Raw genomic sequence first — 13,588 nt, 5'->3', positions numbered from 1 at the left:
CTTTAGTGTGCTTCCCTAAGTGGGACAGGTATACCCAGATGTGGGTCCTGTGCACACTTTGTCACTGGAACCAAGCTGGACCCGATGAGCCCATAATTAGGCCGAAACTGGTCCTGGGTTGCTAGTCTCCTGGTTCACGGAGGACATGGTTTGGCAGTCGAGTCTGGACTGGACTGTTCCGATTGGAGCAAAATCGAGATTGATTTGCATAGCTGGGTCCAGCTGAGGTGAGATGCTGTGCAAAATAATGCAGCCGCCCAGAATAATTACCAGTGGCTGAGATTAATTCAAGCATTCCAGTCATCACTCTTTTCTGTACTTTAGTGAGAGGAAAGGCCTTCCACACATTTACCTCTTGCTCCAAGTGGATGTTCAATGCCTGAGGATTTGGGTGTGTAACTTCCCTCAGAAGGGGGACATACAAGTGAAAGTAGGCCAGTGTTCCTGAGATTGCACGTTATTCCCCATTCCTGCAAAATAACTAATAATCCCCAAATGCAGTGCTGAGATCTCGGCCATCTAGCATCTCTGCACCTACATCCTAACATCTCGTAATTGTGCCCTAAATAATAGTAGACGTGGTCATACGCTCAGTTAGAAGTAAAGCAAAGAGCCAATCTGCAACAAACCCCGAAGCTCATTACAACCACGGGGACGGTCCTAGGTTTTAGAGGAACCAGATAAGGTTCACGAGAATATCCATCTGAGGTCGGTACAACCATCCTTCCCTCGGGATACGCTTGTTCTCTAAAATGCCTATTGGGGTAGGCGTCAAGCACGCATACAAGGGATGCGAGCGATGCTGTGGGTCATCTATCAGAGGCCTCAGAAAGATGAAAGGATGAGTGTGAATTCAAATCTGTGTTTTCATGTTCCAAACAGATCTTTGTAGTTAGAGCATTAAACCACAGAGTATCTTACCAGACACTACGGGGCACTGAACATGAACGGCTTTTATAGGCTGTTGTCGAGCGGCGAGTTGTAGTAAATCAATAACTGGGCACATAATTTCTTTTAACAAAGCCCCGGCTCGCGGCAGAATGAAATACAGGCACAGAACAATGCCTTCCATAAGGAGCCCAGTCCAGGACAATACCAGAGGGGCCCGCGGTCTAATCTCCATCCAGGGCGTGCACGGCAACCAAGGTGAGGCCAGCAGATGTGTGCAGCGGCGGTGAAGACAATAGGAAGAGGACACCTTGCAGCTGCCGCGCTCCGGGGTGACCCGGTCCCCACGGCGGGGATCGCTTTTCCTGCGGAGGCTGCATTACGTCAGGCAGGAGCCGCTTGTCAGTGAGAATGGCACAGACGTAGCTGCAGGCGGCGTGTGCGGGGAGGGAGGAGGGGAGTGCGGGAGGGGGAGGGCCGCTCCACGCGCACTGCTCGGCACCGGCGCCAGCCGCACAGGTTGGCCGGGCTGTGGGATTCACACATGGGTCTGTGGCGGGCATGGTGGTCGTGAACTTCCTATGGGATACGTGAGCGCGGAGCGCGGGGCTGACGCCGAGGACCTGGCCGGACTGGTATGAGGAGCAGCGCGCCACGATGGAAGGTCTCCTGTCCCCGATGAGAGCAAAGGTGAGCCGCCACCGCGCGGGCGTGCAAGGAGGCTGCAGGGGCCGGAGCCTGCCCCGCTATTGTCTGTTCCCAAACTGCCCCTGCCAGCCCACAGCAGGCTGAATGCGGCTGTGGTCAAAGAGTGCAGGTGGGGAAACCTGCCTCTTCGAGGTATCACTGCTGAGATGAGAGGATGCTCTTTGCAGCAGCTGACACTACTGTTCCTGCTGCTTGTTCCCTGCCCTGTCATTGGCTCCCTACCCAATGTCGCTCTGTGTCCGGTTCCTGCATCCTGCGGGTGTACAGGGCTGCAGCTGGCTATGGGGTTGGTCTTGGGAGCCCAGGTAGGGAAAGGGGGTTCTGTCTCCTCTCCCACCCAAGGTGCAGGGCATAATTTACTGCAATGTGAAGTGTGTTTGGTTTGGTAATCCTAAAATGCATACGAGTCAGTGCTGGAAAATCTGTTATAACAAGTACCACGTATTCTGAAATGCGTTCCATCCTCGTCTTATTGCTGTGAAATATTTATGACTGTAAAGAGTTTTGAGACCCCCACTGGTCTGTTTTTGCATGGTGTATTGCATTAGAGTCAAGGGGACTGTATGCAGCACATATGTCTTTTTAGATTGACCTATGTCTACATTGTCCAACAGTATATGGTGCTTTGCCTTAGAATTTAAGAAGCCTTTCATATTTTGTGCAGAGCTCGTTGGTCTGCTGGGACTGGTCTCTCGTTTCAAAGTGTGAAGTCCATGCTAGTGGATTGTGTAGTGGATTGTGTTGCCTTTGGCATAGGTTGGCATGATAAATCCTTTGCATCGCTGCATATGGTCCTGGCGTGGCCTTGTTCAGGTGTAGCTGTTCCAGCAATGCGGCCTCGCGGCACCACTGCGTTCCCCATTCATATCCGGAGCATTGTGCGTCTTTTGACGGTGACATTTCCAGCCTGGATTCATTGGCTACAGTTTAGATTGCTGCCTTAGGCAAGCTATCAGCAGAGTGGGTTATTGCATCAACGTTGCAATGCCATTACAGTGGCGGTGATCTGTCATGAGCAGGCGGTGTGTTAGTGATGGGATGTATGCCGCGGTCTGCACTAGAGCGCGCACCCAGTGCTTTTATAGTGCTGAGCGAAGTGGAACCTGAAATGTACAGTAATTGCCAGTTCAGCAAGCACCCCATCTGTTGAGAGACTTCAGCCAGGATGCAACAATTCATCTGCATTACGATGGTTGTGTCTTGCAAGGATCTAGGCAGTGGAGTCCACGTGAGAGGGCCGGCGTGAGGCAGGCGAGAGTGTCTGTGGGCATGTCCTAAATAACTTGATTCTTCCAGCTAAGACATTGTAAGGGGGAAGACCAGACCTTGCTGGTGGCGGCTCCTTCTGCACCAAATCTAGGCTACATTCAGTATGAACGCTAAATGCTTCAGCGAACCACTGCAGTCCAGCTCAGCATTTTAGGAACAAACCCCCTTCATCAGTACATCAGTGCCTCTTAGCCACTGTTTTGGGATCATGAAGTTAAATTCTGCGAACACAAGAGCAGCCGCTTCTAAATTTCTAGCATCATTTTAAGCCTCTGAGGTATGCCTGCTTCCATAGCAGGCTTATGGTATGTGAAGTTGAACTTCTGGAACAGTGACGGGGATTTGCTTACAAGTGATGATGATTCAAGACATTGCACTGGCTTCCTTTTGTTTACATTGCATACAGTACACACATTTGTAGGGCAACACGATTGTTAACTGTGGCACACCATCAATCTTATGTCTTTAACCCACAGTCTGTGACCAAAGGGACATCTGGTCTGCATTTGGGTCATTGGGCGTGCAGTAGCATAGAGTGATGCATTCTTTTTTGGGTGCACAGACTGAATTGCATGATAAAAAATGTGTTACGCATCAGTCAAGAAGAGCGACATTTCTTAGAAAGCATAAACATGTATACAAAACTGAGATCTGCTGCATGAAATTTCAATCAGGTTGTTGTTGCACTTTGGGTATTTTTTTTTTAATATGACGAGCCATATCAAAACATGTCCTATGAAACCTGTGAAGGCGGGGTGGGTGTACTACACACAAACACCAATAGGCACACATACACACACTGAAAAAATTCTGGTTGCAGGGATGATGGTAGATCTATATATTCTTTTTGAAAAGTCCAGTTGGTGTATACACTGGTTGGAATGCATCGTTGGCGGGATTGGATCTAGACTGTTTATTCAAATCCTTTCTCAGATCCTGCAAGAACAATAACATCTTGACCTTTTTACGTGCATCGATTTCTGTGTGTACCAGTTCTGCTGTTTTCAATCAGCACAAGAGAGCTGGCCGGAAACGGAAGCCTGAAGCTTGGTGTGAGAGATGCTGATTCATCTGGGAGCAGGCATTCCATGGACCAGTGCTGTAACTGCAGACGGGTCATAAGCTTGTCTCAAACACTATGGAAGGTCACTCAGGCGAGCAGACAGATGTGTCCTGAGTAGGTGCTGAATGGAGGACAGCAAAGCTGTCGAGTCAGTGTCTGCACACACATGCATGCATGGTTGTGGCTGAGTCTGTCAGGAGCTGTAAACAGAGTGCATAGAAAATATCCGTGACCCACGGAGGCCACCTTGGATGCAACTTGCAGAGGATCACAAGGATTGTACAGTGACTCACTCAGTACCTGGCGGGCCAAGGACCAGTGCGGGCGCACAACCTTATGCGTGGTTTACCCACCTCCTCTTCATGCTGTCCTGTCGGGATGTGAGTTGAATACCATATCACTCACACTGGCATGTGGCCGCTTTCCAGTACCTTCCTGGACATTTAAGTCCAGAAGTAAAGTGGACATTGAGCTGTAATGGGATTACGCGCTGTAATGCGATTACCAGGTCTAAATCAAGGCTACGGAATACCTTTGCATGCACATAACTGACTTAAACTGTGCACTGGATTAACTGGGGAGGTGAAAGGTGTCCGTGCCACGGCCTAGCATGCTAACATAATGAGATGCATATGGAAAAAGCAACAGTGAGGCAGTTGTGGCTGAATAAGTGCTTACTGTGCGCTGGCTGTAGGCAGGCACTAAGGCTGACACTGACAGATAACTGAATTATTTATGCATTTTTCACGCATTCTTCCTAACATGAGCACGTGCCCACCGTTATTAATAGGTGACATAAGGATGGATATGCTGTGGGTGCTGCTTCAATGGAGCCTTGCGCGCGCCAACCTACCAAGTGCACATCCGCAGTGCAAGCCGCCGGGAGCTCACTGGTTAAAAGTCTTTGGAGGGAAATGCCTGTTTTTTAATATAGTCTTGCTCTGTTGTGTTTCATTTTTGATTAGCATGATCATCACAATTACTCGAAGTCCCTGTAGCACCGCCTGCAGTGGTTTCAGCTGCTTCGGAGCTTGCAAAGCGAGCACTTGCCGGCGCATGCCGTCGAGCAAGCACCTGCTTGGAGACAGGCAGAACTAGCTTTCTTTTGCTGAAACATTATTTGTTTGGTGAAACAAAAATTGCTTTCTAGGAGTTAGTTGTTTTTAGGTCTGTGAGCTCAGGTCTTAAGAGACCTCACTTTTAGCGTGTATTGTAATTGTAAATTGTATTTATATAGCGTTTATTACCCTTCACGAGGCATTGAGGTGCTTTGTGGCGAGTAGCATACTACTCCTGAACCAAAGGATAGATGTATATAGGTAGTAAATTAGTGATATCGGATTCCTGTTCCCTTATAGGATTAGTTGTGGTAAGTTTGTTAAGTTTGTGCGCTTACAATTTCATTCATTCACTCAAGTGTTTTGAATAGGGATACATTAATTGGAGTGGATTCGTAAAGGGAAGATGTGAGAAGTTATTGTGTGGACATGTGCACCTGTTAGTTGGATAAATTGTTTAGAAGGAGGTAAGAGTTTGGAAGGATGTTTCAGAGTCCATAGTAGTTAAAACGATTTTAGGATGAGTAAAAGAGTGAAACTTTTATTTAACAATAACTAACAATGAATATATACATGTATACAGACCTACCCACAGATCGAAATAGATAAACATATGCACATTAGTTTAGTTTAGTTTTTAAATTTATAATGCGCAACAGCTACCCAACAAGGGTTTCCCGGCACAGAAGGCAGGTCAAGGCGTGATAGACAGAGCGTGTTCTATTTATCTATTTACATTACACTAAATAATATTTCTGTACAAGGTACAAAACCCTATATATATATATATATATATATATATATATATATATATATATATACACAAACAAAATTTCTCCCTATACCAAGAAATACACAGGCTGCTTTCTGGATGCTTTAAAGTGAATTTATTTGAGGCACGAAATCAGCAGCTCCCTACCGACGCGTTTCGCCACTGAGGCTTGGTCACGGTGACCAAGCCTTAGTGGCGAAACGCGTCGGTAGGGAGCTGCTGATTTCGTGCCTCAAATAAATTCACTTTAAAGCATCCAGAAAGCAGCCTGTGTATTTCTTGGTATAGGGAGAAATTTTGTTCGTGTAAATTAAGGGTGTCCGGCACCCACACAGGCTCGCCGTGCTATGAGACGAAGAACAGCCGGGAATGGTTGTTTGTTTGTTTATATATATATATATATATATATATATATATATATATATATATATATATATATATATATATATATATATATATATATATATATATATATATATATATATATATGTATATATATGTATATATACACATATATATATACTTATACATATATACACACACATATATATATATAAAAAAAATATATGTAATATAATATATATATATATATATATATATATATATATATATATATATATATATATATATTTATATATTGTGAAGAAGAGAGTTGGTGAAGTGTGTGTGTGTGTGTTTTTAAAGTTGCTAAAAAGTTACCCACAGGTTGAGGAAGCACTCGGGCAGCAGCAATGCACGGCAGAACACACCCGCAGTAGGATCAGCCTGGCGCGTTTAAGAAACCTCCTTCCTCATAGGCTCAGTCCCACAGATTAAAACGGCATTTGGGCCACACTACATTTATTGCCTAAACTGCCTTCTGATAGGCTGATTCATAAGCCACAACATGATTGGTTCACAGGCCCCTCTAGAATTCTGGGACATATAGTGCGGCAATCTCACCCTGATGGGTGCCTTGTCCTCTGGGTTCTTAATGCATAGCCCTCCAATGGGCCCCACTGTGTGCACAATGTGAATTCCTGGCGCTGTTTGCCCCATTTGGAACTGGACATATTTCCAGCCCCTAGCCCGCATTGCCAATCCTAACGGTGATGCTCCCTCCACGGCTGGGCAGCCTCGAAAATATGTTGCTGCAAAGTTACCCATAAGTTGAGGAAGCACTGGGGCAGCATCAATGCACGGCAGGCCATACACGCAGCAGGAGCAGTCTGATGCGTTTCAGAAACCTCTTGCTGTATGTTTATATATATATATATATATGTATATATATATATATATATATATATATATATATATACACACACACACACATACTGAATGCACTGAATATAAGAGCAGAGATTGGGAATGAAACATCCACTTTGAATTCTGGTTTCTAATTAAGTTTATACGTGGTCAGACATGTACTAAGAATTCAGTGGTAACCTGCCTTTTCTTATACATCATCTGTGGTACTTCAGAAATTGAAGCAAATATGCTGTGCAATTTTTCTGCTGAGGACTTAACATGGAATGTGGCAGACTGGCTTGGATACAGAACAAACATGGGGCAAGGGTTTCTACTCGAACTGTAGTAGGTGGAGATTGTTCTACATTTAAAAGGAAGACTCCGAAAGACAAGCACTGGACTCTTGCAGGAGGTCTAGTCCTGCCAGTATTTGCCTTGAAACACACACTTGTTTTCAAGGGAGCTCTCAACATTTCAATGTTCCAATTTACATGAATGCGTGACACAATGTCACAATCTCATGCTTTGACAGCAGCCCCTCGCGCCTTCTTCACCCACTGTGCAGAGTTTCAGCTTAACCTCTCACAAACAGGCTTCTCAGCACTTGACCAGTGCAGAGATGCTGGGCCCAACCCAGCGGACTCGAGGGCAGGTAAGGTTGGCCAGAATGTGTGAGCGCATCTCCATCAATGGCACATCTGGCCGACTTTGAAGAAGCGAGCATCCTATGGCGCGTCGTTTCTGAGATGTGATAGAAGATTACAAATCCGACTTGGGGAGGGAAGCAGGTTTGCTTTTGAGAATTGTTTCGTTTTCAGACGTGCAGCAAAATGCTGGAGCAGTAACTTTGCAATCGTCGTGTCGGGCAACATTTCCAAAAGCTGTAGAAACCAATACAGGAAGCAGAACTGACCACTGGCGATAGCGAGATAGGTGACAACCAGAATTAAAATCTGCAGGCATCATTTCAAATAATCAAGGACATCGGCGGGTGCCCACCGCCAGCGAGCTGGCTCTGCCCCTTCGGCCAGTCAGCTGTCAGCAGGCCCGAGTACCACTCACACACCTGGCAGCCTATGACCATCACAGCACTTAACGCAGCCCCTTCTCTACGCCTGCAAGAGGGTTTACTGGAAATAAAAATAGTCCTTAAACAGAATCGTGATTTTCTTTCACTCTTTAAAACAGTCAGTATTTCCCCGTCTTTGTCTCTACGGTTCCCATTGGGATCAAGGTTGCTGTTCTGTTTGTCCCATTTAACACGTTGAACCAATTGTATTGATTTCCCAGAGGTTCGTTCCTGGCTGTGCGCTTTAAAATCCGCGAATACATTTCATGTTTGTAGCGCCGCGTGGTCTCATGGGGTTCGCAGCACCTGGGCCAGGTGTCCTTAATTCATTCATCAATGCACCGGTACAGGTGGTGTATCGAAGCCATGATGGGCCAGTTGCCAGGTTTTGAGCAGTCGTTATCTGAAATCCCGCGTGGAACCAAACGAATTTCACATACAAAGAATCTCCCACTGCAAGTACTGCATCAATGCAGGGAAGCAACAGTACTGTTCCACTGGGAGTACTGCATCAACGCAGGGAAGCAGCAGTACTCTCCCACTGGAAGTACTGCATCCCTGCAGGGAAGCACCAGTACTCTCCCACTGGAAGTACTGCATCAATGCAGGGAAGCAACAGTACTGTTCCACTGGAAGTACTGCATCAATGCAGGGAAGAAACAATACTGTTCCACAGGAAGTACTGCATCAATGCAGGGAAGCAACAGTACTGTTCCACTGGAAGTACTGCATCCCTGCAGGGAAGCAGCAGTACTCTCCCACTGGAAGTACTGCATCAATGCATGGAAGCAACAGTACTGTTCCACTGGAAGTACTGCATCAATGCATGGAAGCAACTACTCTCCCACTGGAAGTACTGCTTCAATGCAGGGAAGCAACAGTACTGTTCCACTGGAAGTACTGCATCCCTGCAGGGAAGCAGCAGTACTCTCCCACTGGAAGTACTGCATCAATGCATGGAAGCAACAGTACTGTTCCACTGGAAGTATTGCATCAATGCAAGGAAGCAACAATACTGTTCCACTGGAAGTACTGCATCAATGCAGGGAAGCAACAGTACTGTTCCACTGGAAGTATTGCATCCATGCAGGGAAGCACCATTACTCTCCCACTGGAAGTACTGCATCAATGCAGGGAAGCAACAATACTGTTCCACTGGAAGTACTGCATCAATGCAGGGAAGCAACAGTACTGTTCCACTGGAAGTACTGCATCCCTGCAGGGAAGCAGCAGTACTCTCCCACTGGAAGTACTGCATCAATGCAGGGAAGCAACAGTACTGTTCCACTGTAAGTACTGCATCAATGCAGCGAAGCAACAGCACTGTTCCACTGGAAGTACTGCATCCCTGCAGGGAAGCAGCAGTACTCTCCCACTGGAAGTACTGCATCAATGCATGGAAGCAATAATACTCTCCCACTGGAAGTACTGCATCAATGCAGGGAAGCAACAGTACTGTTCCACTGGAAGTACTGCATCAATGCAGGGAAGCAACAGTACTGTTCCACTGGAAGTACTGCATCAATGCATGGAAGCGACAGTACTGTTCCACTGGAAGTACTGCATCAATGCAGGGAAGCAACAATACTGTTCCACTGGAAGAACTGCATCAATGCAGGGAAGCAACAGTACTGTTCCACTGGAAGTATTGCATCCCTGCAGGGAAGCAGCAGTACTCTCCCACTGGCAGTACTGCATCCCTGCAGGGAAGCACCAGTACTGTTCCACTGGAAGTACTGCATCAATACAGGGAAGCAACAGTACTGTTCCACTGGACGTATTGCATCCCTGCAGGGAAGCACCAGTACTCTCCCACTGGAAGTACTGCATCCCTGCAGGGAAGCACCAGTACTCTCCCACTGGAAGTACTGCATCCCTGCAGGGAAGCACCAGTACTCTCCCACTGGAAGTACTGCATCAATGCAGGGAAGCAACAGTACTGTTCCCCTGGAAGTATTGCATCCCTGCAGGGAAGCAGCAGTACTCTCCCACTGGAAGTACTGCATCCCTGCAGGGAAGCACCAGTACTCTCCCACTGGAAGTACTGCATTAATGCAGGGAAGCAACAGTACTGTTCCACTGGAAGTACTGCATCAATGCAGGGAAGCAACAGCATTGTTCCACTGGAAGTATTGCATCCCTGCAGGGAAGCAGCAGTAATCTCCCACTGGAAGTACTGCATCCCTGCACGGAAGCACCAGTACTCGCCCACTTGAAGTACTGCATCAATGCAGGGAAGCAACAGTACTGTTCCACTGGAAGTATTGCATCCCTGCAGGAAAGCACCAGTACTCTCCCACTGGAAGTACTGCATCAATGCAGGGAAGCAACAGTACTGTTCCACTGGAAGTACTGCATCAATGCAGGGAAGCAACAGTACTGTTTCACTGGAAGTATTGTATCCCTGCAGGGAAGCAGCAGTACTGTTCCACTGGAAGTATTGCATCCCTGCAGGGAAGCACCAGTACTCTCCCACTGGAAGTACTGCATCAATGCAGGGAAGCAACAGTACTGTTCCACTGGAAGTAATGCATCAATGCAGGTAAGGAACAGTACTGTTCCACTAGAAGTATTGCATCCCTGCAGGGAAGCAGCAGTACTCTCCCACTGGAAGTACTGCATCCCTGCAGGGAAGCACCAGTACTCTCCCACTGGAAGTACTGCATCCCTGCAGGGAAGCACCAGTACTCTCCCACTGGAAGTACTGCATCAATGCAGGGAAGCAACAGTACGGTTCCCCTGGAAGTATTGCATCCCTGCAGGGAAGCAGCAGTACTCTCCCACTGGAAGTACTGCATCCCTGCAGGGAAGCACCAGTACTCTCCCACTGGAAGTACTGCATTAATGCAGGGAAGCAACAGTACTGTTCCACTGGAAGTACTGCATCAATGCAGGGAAGCAACAGCATTGTTCCACTGGAAGTATTGCATCCCTGCAGGGAAGCAGCAGTACTCTCCCACTGGAAGTATTGCATCCCTGCATGGAAGCACCAGTACTCTCCCACTTGAAGTACTGCATCAATGCAGGGAAGCAACAGTACTGTTCCACTGGAAGTATTGCATCCCTGCAGGAAAGCACCAGTACTCTCCCACTGGAAGTACTGCATCAATGCAGGGAAGCAACAGTACTGTTCCACTGGAAGTACTGCATCAATGCAGGGAAGCAACAGTACTGTTTCACTGGAAGTATTGTATCCCTGCAGGGAAGCAGCAGTACTGTTCCACTGGAAGTATTGCATCCCTGCAGGGAAGCACCAGTACTCTCCCACTGGAAGCACTGCATCCCTGCAGGGAAGCACCAGTACTCTCCCACTGGAAGTACTGCATCCCTGCAGGGAAGCACCAGTACTCTCCCACTGGAAGTACTGCATCAATGCAGGGAATCAACAGTACTGTTCCACTGGAAGTATTGGATCCCTGCAGGAAAGCACCAGTACTCTCCCACTGGAAGTACTGCATCAATGCAGGGAAGCAACAGTACTGTTCCACTGGAAGTACTGCATCAATACAGGGAAGCAACATAACTGTTCCACTGGAAGTATTGCATCCCTGCAGGGAAGCAGCAGTACTCTCCCACTGAAAGTACTGCATCCCTGCAGGGAAGCACCAGTACTCTCCCACTGGAAGTACTGTATCAATGCAGGGAAGCAACAATACTGTTCCCTGGAAGTACTGCATCAATGCAGGGAAGCAACAGTACTGTTCCACTAGAAGTATTGCATCCCTACAGGGAAGCAGCAGTACTCTCCCACTGGAAGTACTGCATCCCTGCAGGGAAGCACCAGTACTCTCCCACTGGAAGAATTACATCCCTGCAGGCAAGCACCAGTACTCTCCAACTGGAAGTACTGCATCAATGCAGCAAGGAAGCAACAGTACTGTTCCACTGGATGTATTGCATCCCTGCAGGGAAGCAGCAGTACTCTCCCACTGGAAGTACTGCATCCCTGCAGGGAAGCACCAGTACTCTCCCACTGGAGGTACTGCATCCCTGCAGGGAAGCACCAGTACTCTCCCACTGGAAGTACTGCATCAATGCAGGGAAGCAACAGTACTGTTCCACTGGAAGTATTGCATCCCTGCAGGGTAGCAGCAGTACTCTCCCATTGGAAGTACTGCATCCCTGAAGGGAAGCAGCAGTACTCTCCCACTGGAAGTACTGCATCCCTGCAGGGAAGCACCAGTACTCTTCTACTGGAAGTACTGCATCAATGCAGGGAAGCGACAGTACTGTTCCACTGGAAGTACTGCATCAATGCAGGGAAGCAACAGTACTGTTCCACTAGAAGTATTGCATCCCTGCAGGGAAGCAGCAGTACTCTCCCACTGGAAGTACTGCATCCCTGCAGGGAAGCACCAGTACTCTCCCTCTGGAAGTACTGCATCTCTGCAGGCGAGCACCAGTACTCTCCCACTGGAAGTACTGCTTCAATGCAGGGAAGCGACAGTACTGTTCCACTGGAAGTACTGCATCAATGCAGGGAAGCAACAGTACTGTTCCACTAGAAGTATTGCATCCCTGCAGGGAAGCAGCAGTACTCTCCCACTAGAAGTATTGCATCCCTACAGGGAAGCAGCAGTACTCTACCACTGGAAGTACTGCATCCCTGCAGGGAAGCACCAGTACTCTCCCACTGGAAGTACTACATCCCTGCAGGCAAGCACCAGTACTCTCCAACTGGAAGTACTGCATCAATGCAGCAGAGAAGCAACAGTACTGTTCCACTGGATGTATTGCATCCCTGCAGGGAAGCAGCAGTACTCTCCCACTGGAAGTACTGCATCCCTGCAAGGAAGCACCAGTACTCTCCCACTGGAAGTACTGCATCCCTGCAGGGAAGCACCAGTACTCTCCTACTGGAAGTACTGCATCAATGCAGGGAAGCGACAGTACTGTTCCACTGGAAGTACTGCATCAATGCAGGGAAGCAACAGTACTGTTCCACTAGAAGTATTGCATCCCTGCAGGGAAGCAGCAGTACTCTCCCACTGGAAGTACTGCATCCCTGCAGGGAAGCACCAGTACTCTCCCACTGGAAGTACTGCACCCTGCAGGGAAGCACCAGTACTCTCCCATTGGAAGTACTGCGTCAATGCAGGGAAGCAACAATACTGTTCCCTGGAAGTACTGCATCAATGCAGGGAGGCAACAGTACTGTTCCACTAGAAGTATTGCATCCCTACAGGGAAGCAGCAGTACTCTCCCACTGGAAGTACTGCATCCCTGCAGGGAAGCACCAGTACTCTCCCACTGGAAGTACTACATCCCTGCAGGCAAGCACCAGTACTCTCCAACTGGAAGTACTGCATCAATGCAGCAAGGAAGCAACAGTACTGTTCCACTGGATGTATTGCATCCCTGCAGGGAAGCAGCAGTACTCTCCCACTGGAAGTACTGCATCCCTGCAGGGAAGCACCAGCACTCTCCCACTGGAAGTACTGCATCCCTGCAGGGAAGCACCAGTACTCTCCCACTGGAAGTACTGCATCAATGCAGGGAAGCAACAGTACTGTTCCACTGGAAGTATTGCATCC

The 13,588-nt window shown here is 47.9% G+C and overlaps 1 protein-coding gene across 1 annotated transcript in view; it reads left to right on the top strand.

Annotated features, from left to right (window-relative positions):
* The first annotated feature begins 1,434 nt into the window (after positions 1–1,434).
* FRMD4A (FERM domain containing 4A) overlaps positions 1,435–13,588 on the top strand; it is an 814,406-nt gene continuing 802,252 nt past the window's right edge. The window contains exon 1 of the mRNA XM_086919678.1: positions 1,435–1,578. Within this exon, the coding sequence (XP_086775804.1) occupies positions 1,546–1,578 (33 nt within the window). The 5' untranslated portion in view covers positions 1,435–1,545. The remainder of the gene's footprint in view (positions 1,579–13,588) is intronic.

The sequence above is a fragment of the Lissotriton vulgaris genome, chromosome 1_1, assembly GCF_964263255.1.
Source record: "Lissotriton vulgaris chromosome 1_1, aLisVul1.2, whole genome shotgun sequence".
Lineage (NCBI taxonomy): Eukaryota > Metazoa > Chordata > Amphibia > Caudata > Salamandridae > Lissotriton > Lissotriton vulgaris.
Note: the sequence above shows the minus strand (reverse complement) of the source record. Positions and strands in the feature narration are given on the sequence as shown.